Genomic DNA, 25,894 nt, shown 5'->3' on the forward strand with positions numbered 1-25,894 from the left:
ACCACCACAAAATTAAAGTTAGCCTTCACGGGTCGATTGAGCACCAGCCAGGATCGAAACACTTGCAACTTAAGTGCAGAAGAGTTGCTCTAACTTTATTGAACATTGTTTAGAAATTAAAGGTTTCATACTACTTGCTTTAAGAAAATTGCTTGATAAAAGTCTATTTACCTATACATAAGTTCTGAAATTAACTGATATTTGATTATGATTTTTTATTTTAATATAAAAGAGCACTGAATTACTGAAACCTTAAAGGTGTATGGTACAATTAGATTAAATTGTTTTAATCTAAAATTATAATTTAACAAACCATGCTAATGATAGGTTTCTGTTAACGGACACCACGGTATTTTGGGACAAAGATTTAAATGAACTTCACGACTTTGGATTTTTTATAGTTTTGAAACCCCTTAAAGAGTGTTTAGAAATTTTTATTTGGACGTTAATTTAACATTCATCTGCAAATATGCATTTACCTACATCCTTTTCCTGTCTAAAGTCGGATGTAAAATATAGATTGAAACAGAAGTACTCATTATTTTTTCCAAGGTCTTTGACATAACAGGAACGTAAATTTTTACGATGTATCAGTGAAAATAATTTAAGGTGGCGCAGAAACTGGTACGGTTTTGGGGCTAAGTGTATAAAACAAAAAAATTGGTCGATATCTCAAGCAATAATTTTGAGAAACACTTCAATGCATACATACCTTATAATCATAGGTTATAATTGTGAAATTAGGCTATGGTACAACGACATGTAAATGGAGCAATGCTCAGAGCAATACTTTTCCTTTATTTAATTTTAATTTTCGTACTTCTTATCTTAGGTCACCATCGGCAAGAGGTGACTCTTCTGTTCTCTCAGTAACATCGTGGCTCGCATAAAGTTCCTTTCATCTCCTCAAGAAACATTGAGTAAAGCCTACATACTAAGTCTACAGATAATTTCTGAAGCCTCTGTAGAACGGATAGTTATTTGTCCCTTGCCATGAGCTGGGGGAACGCGCTCTCAGACGAGGTGTAGAATTTGGCCTTCAGTTTCTCATAAGTTTTTTATTTTTTTCCCTACGCCACAGGAAGTGGGCTATTACGCCATTTCCCCTCTCGCACTCCAATACAATTTTACTCTTCCTCTTAGTTGGTCCACATCCTGCTCAACATCTTCTAGACCAATACACGTTAAAAGATGGTCTCCATCCATGGGGGGAGTAGTGCTGCTTGCGTCCGTATCATTGATACACGTGCCCCTTGGACTGCGCTAAATGAGCAGTAGCTGTCGCCACAACAGTCCACAGAGCTTCTCATAAGTGCAATTAAGTACTATGTAATCAGTGAACATTTCTGCAGAGGTATAGAGAATTAATATACTTTCCATTTTCAAGGAGTATCGCTTTTATTCTCAGGATACCAAAACTACTCCTCTGTAGACTGTCCTTGTTGCTAGGAATCTGAGGCCCAAGAATGGGCCTCAACTTATTCCACAAACTCAAAATACTGATGTTATATTAATGTCTCTTAAATATTATATAAAATGATTCTTTAAATTATATTAAGATTCCCAGCAATAGAGAATAGTGAAAACGGTGAAACGAAATAACCCTTTTTGGACTGGGGAAATACTTAAAAAGTATAAATTAAGTGATATCTGAAAAAATGTTATCCACCGATTGACCATTTTTCTTTTGCTTAGGTATCCACAGGTTAACATAAAACACAAAAGGCATTCGATCATTTTAACTAATCAGATAGTCATATTTCACTCTTTCAAATGTAACTATTTTTATATTCCATCAGTTTTGAAGATAAGACTTAATTCTATTAGTATTTCTTTGGCTATACCCTAAGATACTTAAGCAATCGATTAATTTAATGTGTATACTGAAAAGAGAGTTAAACGGAGTGTCAACATGGCTTCTGTGGATCAAAATTTGTTTGTGTTGTGACAGCAAGTGATAGTTAGCTACAAGATAATGGAAAGGACTTTAAATAACAAAATAATTAAATGTTAACTGTGTGGATACAATGTTACTGTTTTGTGGTTCCTTCATAAAAGTTGATAATGTCTTTGGGTTTTTATTATTATCATGTATATTGTTACCTATCGTCATATCAGAACATCGTAAGTACTTCATTTAAGTATCTATATTCATAAATTATTTTTGACCATTTTAATTGGTTTGGATCCTATATTTTCATTTTATTACTACTATTTTACCACAGTTAAATAGTATTTCTGATATAATTAAATTAATACCATATAACTTTAGAATAGAATATTTTTTATTCTATATACAGTTATGTAAGTGTGCTTAAATTATTACTGTAATATATTTTTTATTACCTAGCATTAATGATCCTACTATGAAAGTTGTCACTACTTTTATAGTTAGTGAATTTTATGCTTATATGCATGAATTTTAAATAAGGATTCTACTTACTAAAAACATAAGATTCACTGATGATAAAAATAATTGTATTGTAGTTATAAATATATAATGCTATATTGATGTATAATTACTTTTTATTTTCATTAGATTTTACTTATTCTTTCTAACTAGCCATAAATCATAAATATTCGGGATATTGAAGTTATGTTGCACATTTTATGTTGCATGTTTAGAAGGTTTATTGTATTTATTATTTTTAACGGTTATGAGTTTATATGTTTTTGTCTACTTTTAGGACTTAGGGTGGTGTTATGTGTTTTTAATCCAAAATATATTAACTTTAATATTAGCCAAATTTTGTTGTATTCCATTTACATGGATTTAAATCTGACCACAATTTATTCCTTTTAATGATAGATGGTTAGCCAATATTCTATCTTATCTGGCACTATCTAGTATTTAATTATCAATGGGGCCTAGCTGTCAATTTGTTACTGGAAGTTGTCTTTTGTATATTATAGTTCTTTTTTTTTATTTGACATTAAACCTTAAACTGGAATTTTCACTTGAGAGAGTAAAGGTAATGTGTTTTGGTTTCTTTATAAAAATTGACAATGACTTCAGGTTTTTAGTATCATTTATATTGTTTTCTATTGTTGTATCAGAACATCGTAATACTTCATTCCAAAATCTTTAGTTTTAAAAATACCCATTACAGATATTTTACAGCACTGTTTATTGATATTTAACAATTACAACATACTAATTGCATTTTAATAAATACAAAGAGAAGAAACTTTTAGTTCAATAACTTATAGTTTATTTAATACTTTTAAAAGTATCTATTACTAGTAGGTTTCCTGCCTATATTTTCATTTGGATTTGTTTTACTATAACTTTTTCTCCAGTTAAATAATGTTTCTGATCTAATTAAATTAATACTGTCTATCATTTAAATAAAATAGTATTAATTGTATATTTCATGGCTAAAACATCAGTAAGTGATAAGTATTGTATATTTTTTATCATTCATCACTAATGATCCTATTATACAAGTTGTTGCTGCTTCGATAATTAGTGAATTTCAAACTTTCATCTAGAAATTTAAAATAATGGTTCTACTTATCGAAAAACATGTCAGATTCATTATTAAGCAATTTTATTACAGTTAAAAATACAGAATGCTATGTTAAAGTATAATTAAGATATTTCCATTAGAATTTTTATATTCTTTTTACCTAGCTACAGATCATAAGTAGGAGAGAGAGATCCCCTTTCCTTGGATATTTTTCTTAAAGTTCTAAAAAACTAATCAATTAGATTCTTTTTTCTATCTATCTCCTCTCTGTTCTTAGTGCTTACAACTTGAACAATAAAATTAGAAAACTATATGGAATTATTCAATTAATTTTTGATAGTCCATGGGTTGCCCAAAATATGTTCTGCTTTCCACCTTTAATTGAGAATGGGTAAACTAAAATATTACCTGAAAGAAATCATTTATATTTTTTATTTGCAAAATTAATAATTAGCAAACTAATAAATGCCCCATATATACCTAAATGGTTTATAAATATATACCATAGAAATAGAAAAGATTAATAATAAAATAATTATTTGCATTTGATGTCAAAGCTTCTCTGATTTCCTCTTCAAACAATATTGATGAATTTTAATATCACATTAAGTTAAACAGATAAGATAGCATGCAGATTTTCTTAGGAACACCCAAATACTCATAAATAATTTTGGGAACTCAAACTAGATCATTTTAAAAATTTAAAAAGCCCTGAAATGAAATGGGTAAGTCATAGCGCCCTCTGCATGCTATATTAGGTTTTAGTAAAATTATAATTTATCCTAACCCTGTATATATCCTCGACTGTTCGTTATGAAAAGTGATTGTTTTTCTTTCTTAAAAACTTGAATCTTGAAATGTTCTCATTTTGCAATTTCCTGAATTTGCCCAATGTAATATTCAAGAAATTTTCAAATCTTAAATTGTACATTGACCCATTTTCGCACATTTCTTTTATCTGTTGGGGAACTCCATTCCATACTGATTAATATAATTCCATTGCATAAACCTGAAATTTGGGTTCAGCGCCATAAAAAATATATTGGTTCTTTAGGAAAAAACCTCTATAATTTTTTCTTCAAAATACCCTCTGTTGGCTGGACTAACAGCAAATTCGATTTTGTTGTTAACATTTATAGCACAAATTAGGTTTTTTCATTTTTATTATTTTATTTTTTCATAAATCATCTCTTAGATTACTTTTTTCCCTTGAATATATTAATCATAAACATTATTATCACAAAATGTTTTGGTAATTATTAAAATTATAAAATGGTATTAATTAATATTAAAAAATAATCATAATTATTTCATTGCTAAACATTAATAATAAATTTATATCTCATGAACAAAGCTTGTTACACTTATGTGGCTTTGTTTGTAGTTTTAGATATGAGCTAATTAAAATTCTGGGTTTAAAAACTTACCTTTGAAAAATTTTCTCTGATGATTTGAAATTTTCAAGAAAATTAAAACGAACTACCACTTTCGTTAAAATTCAATAGAATACTAATTTTAGGAAAGCTGCTGAGTTATACTGGAAATTTCCAATATTTGTATGGAGAAATACTACGTAGAAAGGACCAAGGGATCGCACATCAGTATTAAAGGGTTAGGAATGCAAAACTTACAACAAATATATCTATTATTGGAATAGTTTTGGAATAATTATGGTGTTTATAAAAATAATACAAGCCCTGTGCTAATCTATGGATAGACCTAAAATTGTATGCATTTTTTTCTTTCATAATAAAACAAGAGCACAAACACATGCAGTCAACAAAAAACAAAGATGAAATTCATTTTGAAACTATGTTAAGCAACTATTCAGTTGCAAGTGAGCGCTTAGAACAACAGTAGGCAACTTTCAACTGACTAGATTTTTAAATCACCAAGACTTAAACGTTGCCAGTGTGTAACTAGCCTAAATTGGAAAAAAAAAAAAAAAAAAAGTCATAAGTATAAATAAAACACATAATAATTGAAAGAAATATGTTATGTTGTAGAGTAAAAATTTAAAAAAAGATAATAGAAGTCTTGGGGTCTAATGTACAGTCCATCAAATTGTTCAAGGTGTTATCTCATGACAACATATGATATTTTCATCGTAAAAATTGTCTGTTATCAGAACACAGGGATCGGGCCTGGGCCGCCCGTAGCTCAGTGGTTAAGACACAGTCTTACCAATCTGATATCTATTGGTGGTGCCGGTTCGTGCCGGGATGTTGACTTTTTTCATTGAGTGGCGGTCCCACAAAATGAAGAACTTTGACACCTAACCATGGTTAGCCAGTACAGGACTCTAATGGGAGTCTTGGCCGAAAAAGAAAAAAAAACACAGGGATCATTACTACTAGTAGTAAACAATCAATTACTACATTATATAAACTTGTCAATTTGAAGAAAAATAACCCTGATGAAAATGAAGACTTATAAGACTATTTCAGGCACCTCTATAAAATACAATCATTGCTCACATGACAACTATAACTGATCAAGATGGGAAATAAATTGTAAATTTTCCTTTTAAAGAGTTTTGGTTTATTTCTTTATTATTTACTTTCTGAGTTCTCTAGGTGTATTGATTATTAAAAAAAAACATCGTAACAATTGAATATTCTATTACGTATATTTCTTTTATGTTTGACAAATAAACAATTTGCATGATTATATGTTGCATATCTATACACAATATTTATTCTGTGCTGTAAGCCATAACTGAGTATGTGTTTATATTATCTTTCTAAAGTCTTATTAGTTATTATTTTTAATTAAACATTTTTATCTCCTTATGTTTATTGGAAATATCAGTTGTCAGTCTCCAGTTAAAATTTTTTTGTTTAAATTCAATTGAGGCATTCGGTCATAAAATATGGTAATAAAAAAAAATTAAAACTTTTATAATGTTAAAATGTTTATCAGCACAATGTTGGAGCAGTCTTGACCTTACTATCTCACACAACATTTCATATCTTATTAGTAGCCTTGACAAAGACATGGAAAGTCAATTGAAATGTGGATTAACAATATAATTAACTACTATTGATTGTTTTAAATGAATCTATCTATTTATAGATGAAGGAGGTATTTGGTTTAAAAAAGAGCCTAGCGATGTAGTTGTTTCCGTTGGAGGTAGTGCTGTCCTCTTATGCGAAGCAGCTGGTCCGGGTCCACAGAAGCCCACGATCAGCTGGAGAACTGCTCAAGATGAACCTGTCAGTGAAATGAGTAATCCGAACAGGTATGTATTTATTATATGATAGAATTTTTCTGATTAAGAAGTAATTTCTTTGTAATGACTAACCGAGCCTTGCAGGTGGGTTTCTGATGGATCATTACGTGTTAGCCAGATGACAGAAGATGAGGCGTTTCGTTGCGTCGCCTCTCTTGATTCTATTGGGAAGATAGTGAGCAGAGTAGCCACCATCTCAGTTGCCAGTAAATATTGTTTTACATATAGTATTAATATTCTTAATATTAATATATTTTTCAGTGGTTAATTAAGCATGTTACTAAATCAAAATGTCATTGACATTTTGACTTTTGAAAAAAAAAAAATACATACTAGTTTTACTACCAGATAAATATTTGAAAGGTTGATTAACTGAACCAATCTCCAATGATTCACTCCTTGGGATGAATCTGTTCTTTTGAACCTTTCTTTGATTGATGCTTTTTAACATTTTCCTTTTTTGTTTCTTTAAAAAAAATTGAACTAACACTTGTCCAATTTTTTGGGTGGAGAATCACCAAAGGAAAATTTGTTGAAATTAGTGCCTCCTTCACCACGTTCTTTCCATGTCAGTGTTTCTTCTTTATCAATTCTTGCTGGTATTATATATATTGTCTCTTGTCTTGACTAGTATGTGTATATATATATTGGTTTATTTGATTCTCAAAAGCTGGCTGCTCTAGATATGTTGTATGTCCAACAAATGAAATTTTGAGTTGTATCTTTTTGTATTGCGTTTCTAAAATGCTTTTTAATGACTTTGTTCGGTGATACCATTGTAATAACTGATAACTACAAGCCAACATTTTAAGTTCAAAGAAATGCTGAATCCAGGATCTTATCAGGAACAATTATGCAACACATATTCCTCTGTAGGAAAACTGAAGGAATTATTTTTATGTATACCAATTGGAATTTTCTAAATCATGATTTATTGAAGAGCATTGTAATGAACTAAAAATTGAATAAAACAGAAATGACAACTGACCCCATTTATCCACTAAATATATCCCTATTGGTAATAAAAAAAAGAAGAAAAAAAAAAAGCAATATATACTTTTGTCTTTTATTCATACTTTTTTGAATAATTTTAATTTTGCAACACCCAGGGCACAGCATACCTCTATATAGCTATTAGATATACATAAAGTCTTGTGTTTTGTCATAAAAATATATACCAATTAAACATAAAAATCATAATAATAATGTATATGTAAATGTTTAATTTTTAATAAATACAATTGATATTAAACTTTCAATTGTGTTTATTTATTTATATTCATCTTCAAATCCAGCTATAGTGATGTATTGCTGGGTTTGCTGTTTTAAACATAAAATTAAAACAACTCCGATATTCAACAATCGATTTCTCACTGGAATTCTTATCTATTATTCAGGAATGAAATAAAAACCCTCAAATGATTAAAGTCGATTTGTTAATTAATCAGACATCGAGGCTTTTAAGGGATCTTGGACCCCTTGACAGTGGACCTTATTGTCAAATAAATAAAATCTTCAGTTCTGTGGACCGCATATGTTTGCCAAAACATTGGCTGTTACAATGAGTGAAACAAAAAATAACTTATTTAATTTGCTTTTTTTTTCTTGAACTGATTGAATCTGAATATTTGAATTATTACTTTGAAGCTATCCAAAGTCACACTCACATTACTTATAATCTTTATTGTTTTAATAAAACTTAATATTAATTTAATTAGTATGTCTCTTGAATAGTGTTAAAACATAATTGATCCTCTATCAAACTGATTGTTTTTACCTCTCTTTTTAGGATTAAGTGAAATAGAAGGGCCTCAGAGCCTCCACGTATATCCTAGGCAGACGGCTCATTTCACATGTCATGCCACTGGTAAGCCACCGCCTAAAGTCACCTGGTTCAAAGATGACCAACCGATAATACCTGACCCATCACGTATGGTAATACTACCTTCAGGTATGTTTACTTGCAACTTTTATTGAATGATATATATAAATAGAGATAGGTTAATCTAAAAATTATTTCATTTATAAATCAAAATATTTCTTATGTCGTAATTAAACACCTCAATATTATATTAATTTTGTTGATGCTTTCCTTAACTATATAAATATTCTTATTTCATCCACTCTGATATTTACTGAATAATATTGTGGTTTTACTTTCAGGTTCTCTTGAAATTGATGAAGTACAGTCATCAGACACGGGTAGCTATAGATGTAATGTCACCAGTTTGGATATCGTCCGTTCTAGCGGCAAAGCATATTTAACTGTTTCCCAAGATATAGGTAATAAAATGTTTCTTTACTTAATATATCATTATGACTATTGTTTTCAATTGTTTTCTTATTGTTATTTTTTTAGTAATTGTAAGAATTATGTAAATGGACATTTTAAGTCTAAAACAGTAAAAATTTAATGAGAATATTTTATTAATAATTAGTTTTGTAACCTACTCTTTCTCTTCCACATTATTCTGGATATTTCTATGGCCATGTTAACGTTGTGAGAGAGAAGTTTTGGAGAGCTGATTTCTTACTCAATTTGCAGATAAAAGATACATTATTTAAATTTTCAAGAATTTTGTCATAATTTAGTTTGTTTGATTTGTTCTTGTTTATTGATAAGTGCTATTCAAAATTAAAAAAAAAAAAAAACCTATTAAAATGATTATTCATTTTGTAATAGGAAAAATTATTTTTACTGATAAGATTCTGATTTTAATTATTTTTTCGATTATAAAAAAAAAAATTAATATTTGCAGAAGGAGCAAGCCGTATTATGGCTCCAGAATTTATTGCAACGCCGAGGTCTACTGTTGCCACAGAAGGTGCTAATATCACTTTAGATTGTGCAGCCAATGGCAATCCTAGACCTAGTATAACATGGCTTAAAGATGGTGTATCAATTGATATGGCGTAAGTTTATTAATTTATTTATTGGCATAAGTTTTAATATAATTAGTTATGTGTACAAGATCCTTTTTGTTCAATATCTCACTAACAAGTCAGTGTCAGTCTAACTGATAGTGTAGATGTCTTCCTGATTCAAATCAGCCATTTCAATCTGGCTTTTGATTGAAGATCGTCATTCCAATCGATCTTTTCTCTTAAGAGATAAGTCTAAATTAGTTGTATAAAAAAATCCAAGAATACCCTATTTATATTATAAAGTATTTATTTCCAAGTAATATTTGGTCCCTATTTTTTAAAACTAGTATCATGTGGTGTATTTATTATCTAAACGAGCATTCTTTTTGTTATTAGTTTTTCAAGTAAGAAAAACTATTACCTCCCAAATGTTCGAAGAGATATTATGAAACATATTTGATTGTGTTGTATTGATGTTTTCTCACTATTTGCAAAACATTGAAATGATACATTAATTTGTCCACCAACTCTAAAGAAACATCCAATAGTAATCAGCTTTGTTCTAAATTTCAAAATTTAATGAGGTTAGGTTGACGCTTTTATATTTACATTGTTCATATATTGTACATGATTAAGTTAAGAATCCCAAATTTTTAAAAGGAATTTGTTTGTATAAGTTCAATAAGTGTTCGGCATCATAGCAATCTTTTATGTTCACATTACAATTTCTCATCACCACTTAGGTTCTCAACTTGACCAAATATAAATGATGTTGCAATCAACTTTTAGGATCCAATGGTCGACCTTACATTTTTGTAATTAGTTCAGTTAACCATTGGTAAGTTTGGGTAATGTGTAATAAATGTGCGGATACTCAAAATTTAAAATTTTGTATACTAAAAGAAGAATTCCCATACAATGTATGAATATCAGGAAATATACAATCACCTATAAATTAATAATTTTAATCTAATATCAACAATTATTATTATATAATTATTTTTCCAGGTACCTTGACAGTCGTTACCGTATCGTTGGTACAGGAAGCTTGGAAATTAGTAACATAATTGAAGCTGATAATGGTAACTATCAGTGTCGTGCTGGTAACAGGGAGGATTCTGTTGACCACCAAGCCTCTCTTCATGTTCAGGGTAATAATTTAATTGATTATAAGAAAATTATTTAAAGAAATCTTGATTTCCTGACCAATGAGAATGTTATTTGTTAATTTTTCTTTAAATTTTTACTCTCAATGGAATTCATCTTCTCTTCTGTGTTCATTGATGAAATGCTTGAATGCCTTTTCTCTCATCTCTTGACTTAAATTATAAAACAATTTTTACATACTAAAATTATAACAAATTTTGTAGCATATCTATTATTAGAGCTATTATATAGTGGTAGAAGTCCATCTCTTATATTTTGAGATAATTAAAGATTTCATTACTAAAATTCTTTTTATTAATTTATCAAGAAATTATGATGCATTGAATATTAAAAATGTAAAAATTTGGTGTGATGCATGCATCGCACAAACTTTACTTACTATTCTGATTTGTGGTCAAATTAATCCTTTCATGTATAGATAAATTAAGGTAAAAACAATCCTAAAAATATGATAACCTTTATTTATAAATTCAGTTTACTAAGGCATTTTTTGTCATTCTCCGTTACCTTATACATTATTATTCCATTATCTTATTTCTTAGATATTATTTTTTTTTTTACATTTTATCAGTTTATTATACATCTATATAACTGCTCTTATTTCTGGAAATTTTTTTTTAACCTGGAAAGATATTTATATTTTTTTCTCCTTTAATTATCGATTTTTTTTTCAGTTGATATTTATCCATTTATTATTATCTCTAGCGATGAGTTCAGGTTAATTATTTTAAATAAACAAAATTTTATTGTTTCACCAAGGTATTTTGGTGAAATTGATTCAGCATTAAGGCCTTCTGGGACTAATTCATTGATAATACCTAGCTTATGTTCTGTATGAGCCATTTTCGACAAAAAAAAATTTAATTTGATTATATTAAGTGACACTTCTGGTTATGTCAATTTTAACGAAAATATTCCTCTTACCTTTCTGGTAGATAATTAAATTAAAACTGTACCTCTATAACCCATGAAGGGTCATGGGTGCACTACTTTGTAAGGAAGAACTGTTACCAGACCAACGGTTGTGCAAGGAGGTGATTTGGTCAGAATCACACACAACTGCTAGATTTTTACTCAATTGCCCACTTTATAAGGCTAGGTGGACCCTGGAGGTCTCTCGAACCCATAGGACTGACTCAACGGCTACAGGTAACTTTATTTTTTTATTATCTGCCACAGCCGGATTTGAATCCAGGTTCTTGGAGTTAGTAGTCCATTGCCTTACCAATAAGCTACTCTCTCCCACAGGTAGATTATACCTACTTTAAATACAAAATTTTATTTTTATACTACTATTTTTCTTGTGCTAGGCTGTTGTTCGCACTGTGACATACAGACCTTTTTGTTAGATTTGGTTGTTTGGACTCATAAGACACTAATGTCTTATGACAATTTTTTCAAGGAAATAATTGTTCTAAAACAATTATGGAGAAAACTGAGAAGATTCAAAATTTTTCACGATTGTGATACCTTACTATATTGCTATTCCTTACTATGTATTTCATTTATAGCTGAGTGACAGTAGAAAGAGGATAGTCTATATTTTGCTAAAATCACCATTAAATCTTTTCTTTTTTATGAAAGTTGAAATATACAAAAAAAAAAAAAAAAAGAGAGATCTTATATTTTTATGGATTTTGAGGTCAATATTAGCTTTAAAATTTTATAATATTAGGCATTTTTTCCCCCTTAGTTGACTTATACATACCATTTAAAATAAAATAAAAAAAGAGCTCATATTCGCAATGATATTCAGGTCAACTGCTCTTGAAATTTTATTTTGTTAGATTCTAAATTTCAATTTAAAAAATATGTGTTAAATTAATTATATTACTCATAAATTTTGTTTGTTTGTATTTATAGTTGCTCCTAAGTTCACTAAAAAACCATATTCACTGACGGCTATCGTGAAGTCCGACATAGAATTAGAATGCCAGGTGTACGCCAAACCCGAACCAACTGTTTCATGGTTGAAAAATGGTGATCCCATCTCTCAAAAAAATGACTATATGCAAATTGTTAATGGGTAATTATTATTAATTCATTAAAGTAATCTAAGTTGCTAAAATAACAAAGTGCATTTGATTGAGGTGTTCAGTTGTAAAGCATGGTAACTGATAAAATTAAAACTTTTACAATGTTAACATGTTTGTTGATTATAATGTTTTACCTTCAATATGAGACGCTATAACTTCATACCAGTTTATTAAATAAATTTTCAACAATGTTAGAAATCAGCCCCAAATAAAGCGGTGATAACAAAATCTTCAATTGACAATAATTGTTAGATACCATGTTTTACAACCGAGTGTCTTATTTGTTTATTTCTTAGTGAATGTGTATTTTGATTTGATTTATCTTAATTTTATTTGTATTTTAATAATGTGAAAAAAGTTGTACTCTTTAAAAAAAAAAAAAAGGAATAAAAATTTTTGATTTTATATTTGTCAGTTTTATCAATGAAGTATGGAGTTTTATCCTTACTACTCTTAACTTACAATTAAAGCAGATACATAATAATTTTATGTATGATTATTATTATTTTTATTACTTGTATTATTGACTTTTACAGCTCAAGATATGGTATAAATTTTTAGTATTCGTGCATTTATCTAATTGATGGCTTTTAATTTCAGAAATAATTTGCGAATTCTGGGTGTATTTTCTTTGGATTATGGAATATTTCAATGCGTTGCTTCAAATCCTGCTGGTAATATACAGGCTGCTGCCCTTTTGTCAATAAAACAGCCAGGTAACATTAAATTATGAACACTATTTTGTTATAATAAGGTAAATCCATTTTTTTATTGATGTAATAATGTCATCTTTACCAATTAAGTATTGTATTTATTAAAGTGCATTTGAATGCTCCAGTATCGATTTAATTTTTATTATCAGAGTGATGAAGTAACTTATAAAATACATGCATGAAATTATATTAATTCATACATGTTAGCATTTATTGTATTAAATTAGTTTTATATCTTATGCCTCCATCAGATTGCAATCCTGCTTTTTTTATTTTTATTTTTTTAAATTTATTTATTTTTTATTTTACGTGTAAATCTGCACCTTATTTTTTACTGGTTTCGTTTTTATTTTTTACTTTTATTTCATTTAAGTTTTTGTTTTTTTTTTTATTGATTTTTTTTATTTTCATTCCCATCCATTGTCCTTTACCCATTATTTTCAAATGGAAAATAGAAGGTGAAGTGACAATTCCTCCTATAGAGACAAATGGGCGATCGGAGACTGGAGCACCTCGTCAACTGGAGGCAGTTCAAGTTCAACCAAGGCTCATTTCACTTCGCTGGAAACCGCCATTAACTTCACATGGAGAAATTTTATCATATTCTGTTTTTTACTCTGAGGAAACATCAATGCGGTATGTTATTTTAAAAATTATAGTGCTGAAATATTCATTGCCTTCATTGTGTATATTGTATTTAAAAAATCTCATCAGCCATTCCCTATGTCACTGACTGTAAAACTTGACTCTAATCCCAGTTAGGGATGGCCTAAGTAATTAGAACTTACCCAATTCTATATCTGTATTTAAAAGTTTTGATAAAGACTTGTCAGGCTGACACATCAGTTTACAGACTTGAAAATTTGATACTTACTATCAGAACATAGATTTATTTGTTTACAATATATAAGTTTACTGTTAATAAATACATATATATATATATGGAACAATTTTCCATCACTGAATTAAGGCCTTCTCCCAAAGGGTCTTCCACCATTCTTCTCTATCTTCTGTAGCAACCATCCAATCAGCTTTATCTAGTAACTTTCATTGTTTCTAGTCTATGAAGGGATAAAACATTTCAAAAACCAAATTTTCTGTCAAAGTGGCGGTTCCTGGATTGATTCCAAATAGATAGTCCAGCATTTTTACTATGTAGAGGTTTAGTTGTAATTCCATTATAAGGAGACTGGACTTACCAGCCCACTGCCCCTGAGTTATGTGGAGGGCTGCCCCCTCTCAAACTTTTTTCGCAACAGAAGTCTTGTTAGGCTACAAAAAATTGTCAGCACCCTTGTTGAGCTAAATAAAATAATAAAAAATGTCAGCACAATTATTCTTAGAGCTGTTAAATATGCAGGAAAAGAAGAGAGTACTGTGCAAAATAAATGCTGGTATACACTGTATATTTGCTGTTTTAATTTTACAATTTTTTCCTCTTTTTTTCTCCTTTTTTTTTTTTTTTATGTAATATTTTGGGAAAATGACATTTCCTTGCAGTACCTCTGGCATACACTTCAGGCATCCCAGGGCACCATAGCACCCACTTTAGGAACCACTGGTATATTTTGTAACCACCACACTACGCCTTAGTATGCTCTTCCCCACCATCTTTTTCTCATTAGCCTTCCTCAGTCTTACTGACTATTAACCTAGCATATTATCGCAGTTAGGGATAGTAGTCTTAGCCTAACTAACTAGAAGTTACCCTTTGACTTTGAAATTATGTATCTGTATTTAAAAGTTTTGATAAAATCTTGATAGGCTGACAGACAGACTCATCACTTTACAAAGACTTAAAAATTCAATACTTACTATTGGAACATTCATCATGTTGATAATATATCTATGTGCTCTGTTAATGCTTATACATATTTGCATACCATACTCACTTACTATTTTCTCTGAAGTCCACTGAAAAAAATATGATTCTACCCAATAATATTGTGAACATTGAAGAAGTTAAGAGATGTAACCTGTTCTGTATAACACTAAAGTTTTAATTATAACATATTATTTCAAACCTACAAAATCAATGATTTTGATATATTAATTATATTTTTAATTTTATTATTATTCAGGGAAAGAGTTGTAAATACTTCGAGAACACGCCTGGAGGAAGCGAACATAGCTGGTCTCAAACCAAACACCACTTATACCTTCCGTGTTGCTGCCTTGAGTCGTGCTGGATTAGGAGAAGCCTCGATTCCACTCTCCGTCGTTACTAATCCTGAACTCAGTGTTCCAGATCCTCCACGTTCATTGACTGCTATTCCTACTACTACGAGTGTTACGGTTTCCTGGCTTCCTCCGCTTGTTGCTAATGGTGTTATAAGATTTTATCGACTGTATTACTATGAGGTGATTATTTTATATTTCAATTATTTCTTTTACTTTTCTACTAAAATGGTTGAGCATGGACATTGGTGATAGGGTCAAACAGTGCTCAGTTCAGAATGGTGCGAGTTTGATTTCCACCTGGGACAGTTAATTTTTAGTTTTTGGTGCTCCTGAGAAATGAATCTTGACCCACTCTGTTTAGCATGAGGTGGCAACCTTTAAGTAGATGTTAGGGATTGGCCAAAAGGGCTACTAGGTTCCCTTATCTCACTATTTCCTTTAATCATTACCAGGACTCACTGCATGAATTACCATCAATCAATCTACACCATAAATGGATCATGAGCTATCTAATTCTTATTGTGGTTACTAATTCACATTCTATGTTCTTTAATAATTATTAGTTTCACACCCTAAGGCCTTTTTAATTGATTATTAAAATGTTAATACTGTAAACCCTTAGTATATTGTGGATTGACATATAACGTGGGTCTAGGTCTGGTCTATCTATTTATTTTGTTTGTTACTGTTTAATATATCCTTAGAACTTTATTTAAACAGACTATGATGAATTTTAAACTGAAAATTAAATAAATTTAAGGATGAATTAAAAAAATTGGCTGCCCCCTTTCATAAGTAATCAGGGTGTCTACAAAACTTGGAAGAGTTTGGGAATTTTTCGATCCTAAAAAGACTTTCATGAAAAGAAAAAAAAATACTAAAAGTTAGGATATTTTACAAGCTAAGGAAAGTAAGCGCTGTTTTGAATTATTTATTACTACAAGTTTACTTAATAGTGTAATACATAAAAGTATGCAACTGAGAGAGCTTTACAGTTCCTTGTTTCTCTAATTAATTGTACCTTACTTTTTTTTTTATGTTTTGTTTATGACTCATATATTAATTTGTTTTGTTAAAATTACAGTATGAGACGTCAGAAGAACATCATATTGATACTACAGAGACTGGATACACTGTCAGTGGATTAAAAAAATATACTGAATACATCGTCTGGGTTATAGCTCATAATGAAAATGGTGCTGGAGCAAGTTCTGAAGAACTGACAATAAGGACATTGTCCGATCAACCTTCTGGTGCACCAACAAATATTACTCTGGAAACAGTTAGCTCAACGGTAAGTTGAAATCCACAACTGAGGACAACAAGCAATGTGTATGATATTTTATGGTAATATTTGAGTCTATATTAACTTACCTTTAACCATTCATGACTGAGCAAAGAGTTCTAAGAATTTCAAGCCAATAATGATAATCCTCTTATGGTTAATCATAATTGATAGTTGTTAATTGACAAATGCCAAAAATGAGCTATGAAGTCTAAGGATCTTTAAAAAATACACAAGTATTATTAGTGTTACTCTCCATGTATAGGGAAGGACATCAATAATCTCCTGTAACTCTAATTATATCCTATCCTCCCTTTGGCCTTCAATTGTTTGCAAATACTCAAAGAACTTATTTATAGTATTTATAAAAGTTTTATTGTCTAATGAATTTGTCATTTTAGAGTGTAATTGTACGTTGGGATCGACCTCCTAAAGAAGAATGCAATGGTGTCATAACCGGCTACAAGTTAAGATATAGGGCAAGAGACAGGAGAGGGAAATCAGAAACAGTAACAACTGGTGGAAATAGGAGGAATTATCTGTTGGAGAACCTGGATAAGAATACTGTAAGTTTTTTCAGAAGATATCGATTTGACAATTTAACTTTAATAATTTTAATTAATTAAACATTGTTCAATTTGGTTTCATTTTTTTTTTTTTTTTTTTTTATCAATTCAATTTTATCAGTTTTAACATACAGTTATTGACTGAAAAAATGGTGGAACTTTAAGCTTTTAGTTAATTTTAACAAATACACTTTAGAAACCAACAATTTTATATATATGTAATATTAAAAGACACTATTTTGTATTTCTCTAACTTTAAAGGAAAGCGGTTCACCTCAGAATAAAAATAGACTTCATATTTTTTAAATGATGTAGCTCCTCCCCCACAATTAGTCTAGGACATCTTTTTTTTTTCTTTCTGCTGGGTCATTTCTGATATTCAGCAGGGTGGAGAGGGGGAGGAGGAGGAGTTATGAACAGGTTACCAGCCTATACTAACCATGGTAGAGGGAAGGTTGGGTTTTCATTCTGTGGGGCTCACTGTTTTAAAAAGGTGGACACTTTAACTCCCTCATCTACTGACAGTACTGTGATAAAAACAGTTCTAAGCCATGGAGGAATTAGACTCAGTATCACATTTATTTAAGTTTACAGGATGCTGTAACTCCCCATAACATTGATATAGGAGATAGTCATTTATACATCTGGGCAATGCAAAAACAGTTAAATAAAAATTTGTTACAATGTGAATAGTGAATTTGTAAATAAATATATTTGTATATAAATTGAAAATTATAAGAATAAAAAATAATTTTACTAAATTACATTTCTTCTATAAACCATTATATTTTTAATATTTTGCTGGCTCAGTGGAGAGTGATCAAGTCCCATTTTCACTTCTCATAATAGTAGTATACAAAAAATGATGGATACAGTCTCTTTATACAATATTATGTTATAATTTTTTATAAATAAAACCCTTAAAGTTATAATGATAATAAGTTTTCTTAAATGAATTAAACATTACAAATATACAAAAACTAATTATGTGCAAACATTTAAAATCTTCCACGTTTTAAATTCTTGGTTTAATAAACTTGTAATCAAGTTGATGCTGATGAAGTACTTTATTATGTGAAAATTTTATGATGGTAGTGAGATCTTATTAGATAAGTTGTGTGTTGTTGAAATATATAGAAGCTAAATAAAGTCTTTTGTGTTTGTTAGATTAAAACTTTGATCTGTTGATTGATTTGAGAATTTATCACTTTTTCACTTTGGTTTTTGAAATTAAATTAAAAATTGGATAAAACAGAAATGTTAAGTATAATATATCAATTTATGTTCCTTTTAATTGATTAAAAGAAACATTTGATCATTATAATGTTAGGTATATCAAGTGAGATTATGGGCAATGACAGTGAATGGTACCGGCCCTCCTACCGAGTGGTATACTCTCGAAACTTATGAGAATAACCTTGATGAGTCTTCGGTACCCGGTGCTCCTACATCTATCAGGGGTAAATAATTTTGTTTTTTATAAATTTATGTTGTTATTCACTTTTAAATTTTTTAAACAATATTTTGAATCTATGTGCAGTCAAAGCAGGAGCCGATTCTATCAATGTGATGTGGTCACCCCCAAAAGACACTAACATCCTGGTTCGCTATTATACAATCAGCTGGGGCAAGGGAGCTCCTGGTGGGAAAACTGAAAAAGTAGATGGAAAGCAAAGATACTTTGTTATAAAAAGTTTAGGTAATTTATGACATTTTATTTATTATTACATTTTGTCTAGCCACTCGGGAAAGAGAGGGATCTTTTTAATTCTGAAGAAGTTGAGAAATCCAAGGAAACCGTCACAGTAAAAAAATTCAAACAAAAAATTTTAGTATCTTTTTAACAAAAATGTTGCCAAATACAGGCATGGCAGTGTAATTTCCTCATCATTTCTATTAATTAGGAACATGATGGTCCATTTTTCAATGTTTCATGGTCAATTGTCATAGGAGAATAAAATCAATGAGCCATTTTGAAATAATTGTGTCCAGGAAAAATACATTTTAGAATAAGTCAGTTGACACTAGTTCCATTTTTAGATTTATTCTCAAATTTCCTTCTGCTTTCAGTCCAATTAGGCAATTCTTAAGTATGTCTAGAAAACTATATTTACATGTGTTAGCGAAAATAGTGGATGTAATTTGATGAAATTAATTTTGGGCATTTGTACATTGTGCTTCAATAGTTGTTAGGATTTATAAGTGCAACTTCAACTATCTTGTATTTTTCATTTTATATTCTCCCCTAATTAAGTTCTTCACAAGTTCAGTAAATGTCCTTTATGGGGTGCTAAATTGCATTCAAAAGTTATGCTTGAAATATTTGGTTTAATAAAAATATGAGTTACAAGAGTTGAGGTGTTTGTCTTTTAAAATATTTCAATTTAACAAATATTCAAATTAACACTCATAGCCATTATTATTTTTCTTCAACATTTGTTACAGATTTATTTTATTTTCTTTCAGATGCTAATTCAGATTATGTAATATCTATAGAAGCCCAAAATGATATGGGAAATGGTCCCCCTATTTACGAAAATGTAAGAACTAAAGATGAAACATCAGAAGCAGAATCTCTACTTCAACTGATCCCTCCTGTAGGCTTGAAGACCTCTGTGCTCTCGCCTACGACTATCGTTCTTTTTTGGACAGACACTATGCTGGGTCTTAGACAGGTATACTGTTTATCTCTGAAAGAAAATTATAAAGTTACTTATGGTAAAGTAATTATTAAATTGCTTATTATTTTATAGTTATAAAAGTATGTGTGTGTTTTTTTTTATGGGGAAGATGAAAATCTTCAAAAGATGCAAATATGCAGGTATCTATTCATTTGTGGGATTTTTACCCATTAAACCCACCTTCCTACACTTATTTCCCACCCTCCACAGGATCACCATTAGGCATTTTATCGTGGATGCAGAGTGTCTGTGTGCCTCCTCGTTGTGTTAGACCACCTCCTGGCCAGTCTTCTCTTTCTTCCTCAGTTGCTTGGAGATCTTCACTATCAGTCATTGACCCGTCATCCAGCACTCCTGGAAGAGTAGCATTATTGATTTACAGACCTGATAGAACTGATTTCTGATTTCCTGTAAGACAGGAGAAAACACATGATCTGCACTTTAATCTATTGCTGGACACTTCTGTATCCTCCAGTTTTAACCTGTAGTGGTAGGCTCTAAAACCAACATGACCCCATTAGTAGTAGTCAACTTTTCCATGTTCACTATCCACCAACACTTGGATACAGGAAATCAATCTGTGGGTTCATGTTCCATTAGATGCTATATTCCAGTGTCTTTGCAACTTGTTGACCTCTCTTTCCTGAATCCTGAGAATAGGTTCTATATTATAGACACGCTTCCTCTCTTCGGCAATCAGCTCTATGGGTGGCATCTACCACACACACTGCTCCATATGAACACAAAAATCACCCACAAGGCGTTCCACCGATAGACAGACATTATTGGTCTTTTGTATGCCATGCTATCCATTGCATTTTTCCATATTGCAGCCGCATAGAGGAGAATGGATGTAACAACATCTGATATTATTAGCAATAAGAAACAATCAATAAATATAAACTATAAAAGAATTATAGATAACTTCTATAATTCTTTTATAGTTTATATTTATTGATTGTTTCTTATTGCTAATAAGAAACAATCAATAAATATAAACTATAAAAGAATTATAGAAGTTATCTATAATAATATATAGAATCCTTAAGAAAGTTATCTAAAGGAATAATAAATGTTTTTTTTGTTCCCATGGTTGTTAAGACAATATTTCTTAAGTCAATATCTTACTGACAACAATAAAAACACGAAAACAGTTATAGTATTGTACTACTTATGAGTATTAAAGAAGTTCCCATTTTGAAACGAGCAATATTTAATTTCAACTCAAAGTATAGTGGCAAGTGAAAGTTGTTTGATTTGCACACTGCATCAGATGTTTTATTTAGAAGGCTTAAAAAACAAAGTGTGAATATATAATTTTCATTTCACCTAATTAACATTCAATCAAAAATTTGTTATTCTGTTATCACCAGGAGATTACGGACCAACGATATTATGTTGTTCGCTACAACCAGTACCAGTCTGATGCCAGTTCTCTAGTACGCTATAGATACCACAATTCTACAGCTCTTAACTATTTGATTGAAGATCTCAAACCATTTACTACTTATGAATTCACTGTAAAAGTTGTAAAGGTAATTGATTATTTATGTACATGTGATTAATGTATTTAGTAAAATATCTCAAAATTCTTAAAAATGGTCTCTTAAACCGTAGGGTAAAAAAGAGAGTGCTTGGAGTATGGTGGCGATCAATACAACCAAAGAGGCAGCTCCTGGTTCTCCACCAAGAGAACTGACCGTAACTAATGAAGAGCCTGGTAGCGTTGCCTTGTCGTGGTTACCGCCCAAGTTACCAAATGGTGTCATTTCAAGTAAGTACAAGTTTCAGAATAATTTCAAAGAGGAACTATTATAATTTTAAGAAAACAGTCAAAAAGAATAAGTTTAAGTGGTTTAATTAACATATTCAAAGATTCAAGTTTATCCTTAAGAGCAGTTGGAATGACAGCCATCATTCAAAACTCAGACTAACTTGAAGACCTCTGGACTATCAGTCTGACTGACTTAATGAGACAAGTAAGGATCTTGTGCAATTTCTCTTTTAAATTTGTAACAAACAGAAAGGTTATTGAACCATAATTTGTCATTAACCTCCAAGAATAAAATGTAATGCACAATATGTATGAAACACTTCCCGTGCCCCCTCCTCTTTTTCAGCATCTTCTCATCTTAAAATTTTGAATGATTATATTTCAAAATTTTATCAGAATTCATCAGTATTACTTCTTGACTTTCAATATGAACGTTCATCTTTCATTTTACTGTCATAAGGACTGCTGTGTGTCCTTTATAGCACAATCAATTTTACTTTCAATATTGTTAGGTTCATACTTATTTTTTCTCTGAATTAAAACTAAATTATTAACGGACACGGATAACTGTCCTGACACAACTTTCTCGGTGATGTTTCATTATAATTTCAATACACATTCCATATCTTCTCATATTTCTATTGTAATGGTAGCTAATTCTGATTACTTTCTGCTAGTTTTTCATTATAAACTAGGCAATGCAAAGTCGGAGGAACTCATAGATTCGCATTACTTATGGGCTTAATACATAACTTAATCCAACTCATAGCTGTAGGAATATTATTATGTATGATGTATGTTCCTATTTATTTTTAAAATTTAAAAAAAATCATTATTAAATAATCTTTATAATTAAACAATTTTTAAATGATTTTTGCTTGATTTTAGGCTATATAGTTTCTTACACAACAGACCTGTTGAACAAGGAAAACAACTGGATTATGGAGATGGTAAAAGGTGACAAATTATCTACTACGATCAAGTCACTCTCTCATTCCACTACATATTACTTTCATGTCAAAGCTAAAAATAGTATGGGTTACTCCAGTACACCTGTTGTCTCTATCACAACTTTGTCAGGTGAGTTAATTATGAATATATATTTTTGTGTACAAAGTGAAACTTTATTATAACTCTTCTGTTTATAAGTCTCCCGATTATAATACTCTTTTCCTCAGGCCCGGTCCCAATAGGTGATTTACATATGATCAACTTCTTTGTTTAATTTATAATATTGAAAAATGGAAAGATTATCTAACTGTATTTTAATCTCATTAAAATTCATAAATACTCAACATTATAAAGATAGATTGAAAACTGAAGTCAAAAAATTGCCACTATCCATTACAAAGTCAGATGGAATAATAAGGTTGAGTAGGAAACCTAGTTAGAAATAGTAACCATAATGTTTTTTATCACAATCATATATAGATAGATTTTTTCATTGTTACTTAACTCTTTAACAACGTTAAACAATTTTTTTTTTAATTTTAAACTATAGATAATAAATAAATAATAATAGATAAATAAATATTGTCATACAAGCCTATTGTGTAGAAAATAAAAAATTTGATTCAAGCATTCGATTTAATACTGCTAAAATTAGTGCAAAATATGCAATATAATCCTGAAAGAGCAGTATTAATTTTCGATATATTGTTGCATGGATCGTGAACCAGCTAGATTATAGATTTAAAACGAGTTAAACAACAGGATAAAATGTGCAATAACCTGCAAATCTAGTCTCTACTTATGATTTACTATCAGCCAACTATAACAAGTGTTTTGTTTTCTTTTTATATGTATTGAAATATTTGTAAAAAAAAATGTTTAAACATTTATTCATAAATTTAAAAAATTCATTTTAGTAGTTTTTCACTACTCTTTCTGTGGGCTCCAAGAAAAAGTTTTCTTGTTGTATATATTTCTTTTAATTCAGATTTCAATTAATTTATGTTGTTTCTATTTGTTTTAGCTCATGCTGGTTCTTCAGACAAAGGGCTCAAGGGTAAATATCATTGTTTTAATTTTTTGCTTTCAACACATCTTCAGCTTTCCGTCAAAACCTCTTAAGTCTAAATAATCAAAAATTGAAAGGTTTTGTATGATTTAGAATTAATATTTCTTAACTTGCAAAACTTATGGCATATATCTAAGTTACCCTTAGATCTAGTTGTGATATTCCTGATTTTTAATTTGAAAATTCAGGCTTAGGTTTTGATTGCAAGCTGATATGTCATTTTTAAATATAGTTGTTTGGTAGAAACAAAAGAAAGTAGTTTATTTACAATGTTCATTAATAAAGCTGTTGTGAATAGATATTTATATATATATTGAATAGATTTACAAGTTTATTAATTATAAGGTTTATTAACCTTCTGTTTTGTTCACAAGTTATAATGTCTAATAAAAGCAAAGCAAAATTAGTTCCTACATGGAAAAGATTATTTTGTCATTTAAGGTATAAAATAGAAATGTTGGACCGTTTACACCAACCCACGTTTGTTAAATTAAAAGACATTTTAAAAAAACTTATTAAATTGTTTTTGTTATTTTTTTTTTAAATTATCATGCAGCCTCTATAATACAATAGAAATTACCATTCTGTATTCATAGTTTTATAGTTATTGAACTTATCCCACGAACAAGGAGTTTTGGCTGTAGTCAAAAGTATTCCTATCTTGAATTTTTAATATGTTAAATATAATTCCTAATGTTTTTTTATACTAGTGGAGATAACTTCAGTATCAAGCTGTTCACAGCATAAGTAAAAAAAAAAACTACAATTTTATACTATTTTAAAAAAATTAAAAATCATCCTAGTAACATTTTGTCTCCACTATCCTTTTGTATTATGCATTTATTGGCGGTGAGACACTAATTTGGAAATTGTTGGACATCAGTCAAATTTCAAGGATCATCCCATGGAAATAGTGAGCGCCTAATTAATAGAAAATATATTATAGGTATAAATAGATAATCATAGTGTCGGAGAAAAGCCGTGGACAGCCCAAGGATAGATTTTTGTTTGTAATAACTAAATGTCTCTTAGTGTTGTCAATTTTTAATTGATTAAATTTGTACCTTGCTGGACAGGACCTGAATAAAATTGTCTCTTAAGAGAGTATCCCGTTACAGAGGGGTATCAAATAATAGAGGGTTAATTGTAACTACAAAACATTTTACTAGGCTGGTAGAGGCTGATTTTAGACAGTGGTACCTCATCAATGTGCAATTTTGCCACTTTCAACCATGTATTTTATTATCCAGTAGAATAGCATTTTTTAAATGTATCATATAATTGATTAACATCACAAAATATCTACCATAATTTTACTTCAGTAATTTTGATGTTTCTCTTTTAGGAAAACTGGGCAGTAGTGGAGTTATGTACATTGTTATAATATGTGCGTCTGTTGTTGTCACTCTTTTGGCGGTTGCTGTTATATTCTTCTGCTGCAGAAAACCTGCTAGACAAAATACTCCAGAACGGAATAAAAAAGGGTGTGTATTATTTATCACTTCTTTAAAAACAGTATTTTAATCGTGAAGAGCTTGCATGCCAGTGTTAATCTTTTAGTACTTGGAGCAGATTATAGAATATCATTCGAGTGATGGACACAATTTATTTTTATATGTAATTTTATTGAAATGAAATATCTTTTTCAGGGATTACACTTAATAAAAATATGAGTTTTATAATTTAGTAATTAAAAACTAAGTTTAATTTTAATAGTGGGCATAAAATATTTTTTAATTCTCCTCCATTATTAATGCTTATCAATTTCAAGGTAGACCATAATAAATTTACAAGGCTTACAAATTTATATTCTTCAGTCCCTATTGGATCCTTTATCAATCAATTATCTAACTTTTCAGGACAGGCTATTTTCTAGGAAAGAAAAAAAAAAAAATATATATATA

General features: G+C 29.8%; 1 protein-coding gene across 3 annotated transcripts in view; it reads left to right on the forward strand.

Annotated features, from left to right (window-relative positions):
• The first annotated feature begins 1,889 nt into the window (after nucleotides 1-1,889).
• fra (frazzled) overlaps nucleotides 1,890-25,894 on the forward strand; it is a 34,759-nt gene continuing 10,754 nt past the window's right edge. For 2 of the 3 annotated variants that reach the window (XM_014420461.3, XM_024358300.2), the window contains exons 1-21: nucleotides 1,890-2,124; nucleotides 6,546-6,711; nucleotides 6,787-6,908; nucleotides 8,492-8,653; nucleotides 8,866-8,985; nucleotides 9,462-9,615; nucleotides 10,576-10,718; nucleotides 12,598-12,760; nucleotides 13,371-13,486; nucleotides 13,939-14,119; nucleotides 15,565-15,844; nucleotides 16,749-16,958; nucleotides 17,351-17,515; nucleotides 18,846-18,975; nucleotides 19,056-19,214; nucleotides 19,982-20,190; nucleotides 21,570-21,731; nucleotides 21,814-21,970; nucleotides 22,859-23,050; nucleotides 23,946-23,978; nucleotides 25,336-25,474. In XM_014420461.3, coding sequence (XP_014275947.1) covers nucleotides 2,028-2,124; nucleotides 6,546-6,711; nucleotides 6,787-6,908; nucleotides 8,492-8,653; nucleotides 8,866-8,985; nucleotides 9,462-9,615; nucleotides 10,576-10,718; nucleotides 12,598-12,760; nucleotides 13,371-13,486; nucleotides 13,939-14,119; nucleotides 15,565-15,844; nucleotides 16,749-16,958; nucleotides 17,351-17,515; nucleotides 18,846-18,975; nucleotides 19,056-19,214; nucleotides 19,982-20,190; nucleotides 21,570-21,731; nucleotides 21,814-21,970; nucleotides 22,859-23,050; nucleotides 23,946-23,978; nucleotides 25,336-25,474 — 3,260 coding nt within the window. In that variant the 5' untranslated portion in view covers nucleotides 1,890-2,027. The remainder of the gene's footprint in view (nucleotides 2,125-6,545; nucleotides 6,712-6,786; nucleotides 6,909-8,491; nucleotides 8,654-8,865; nucleotides 8,986-9,461; nucleotides 9,616-10,575; nucleotides 10,719-12,597; nucleotides 12,761-13,370; nucleotides 13,487-13,938; nucleotides 14,120-15,564; nucleotides 15,845-16,748; nucleotides 16,959-17,350; nucleotides 17,516-18,845; nucleotides 18,976-19,055; nucleotides 19,215-19,981; nucleotides 20,191-21,569; nucleotides 21,732-21,813; nucleotides 21,971-22,858; nucleotides 23,051-23,945; nucleotides 23,979-25,335; nucleotides 25,475-25,894) is intronic. The other variant, XM_014420471.3, reaches the window with a different exon arrangement.

The sequence above is a fragment of the Halyomorpha halys genome, unplaced genomic scaffold (assembly GCF_000696795.3).
Source record: "Halyomorpha halys isolate HHAL.00 unplaced genomic scaffold, Hhal_1.1 Scaffold18.1, whole genome shotgun sequence".
NCBI lineage: Eukaryota > Metazoa > Arthropoda > Insecta > Hemiptera > Pentatomidae > Halyomorpha > Halyomorpha halys.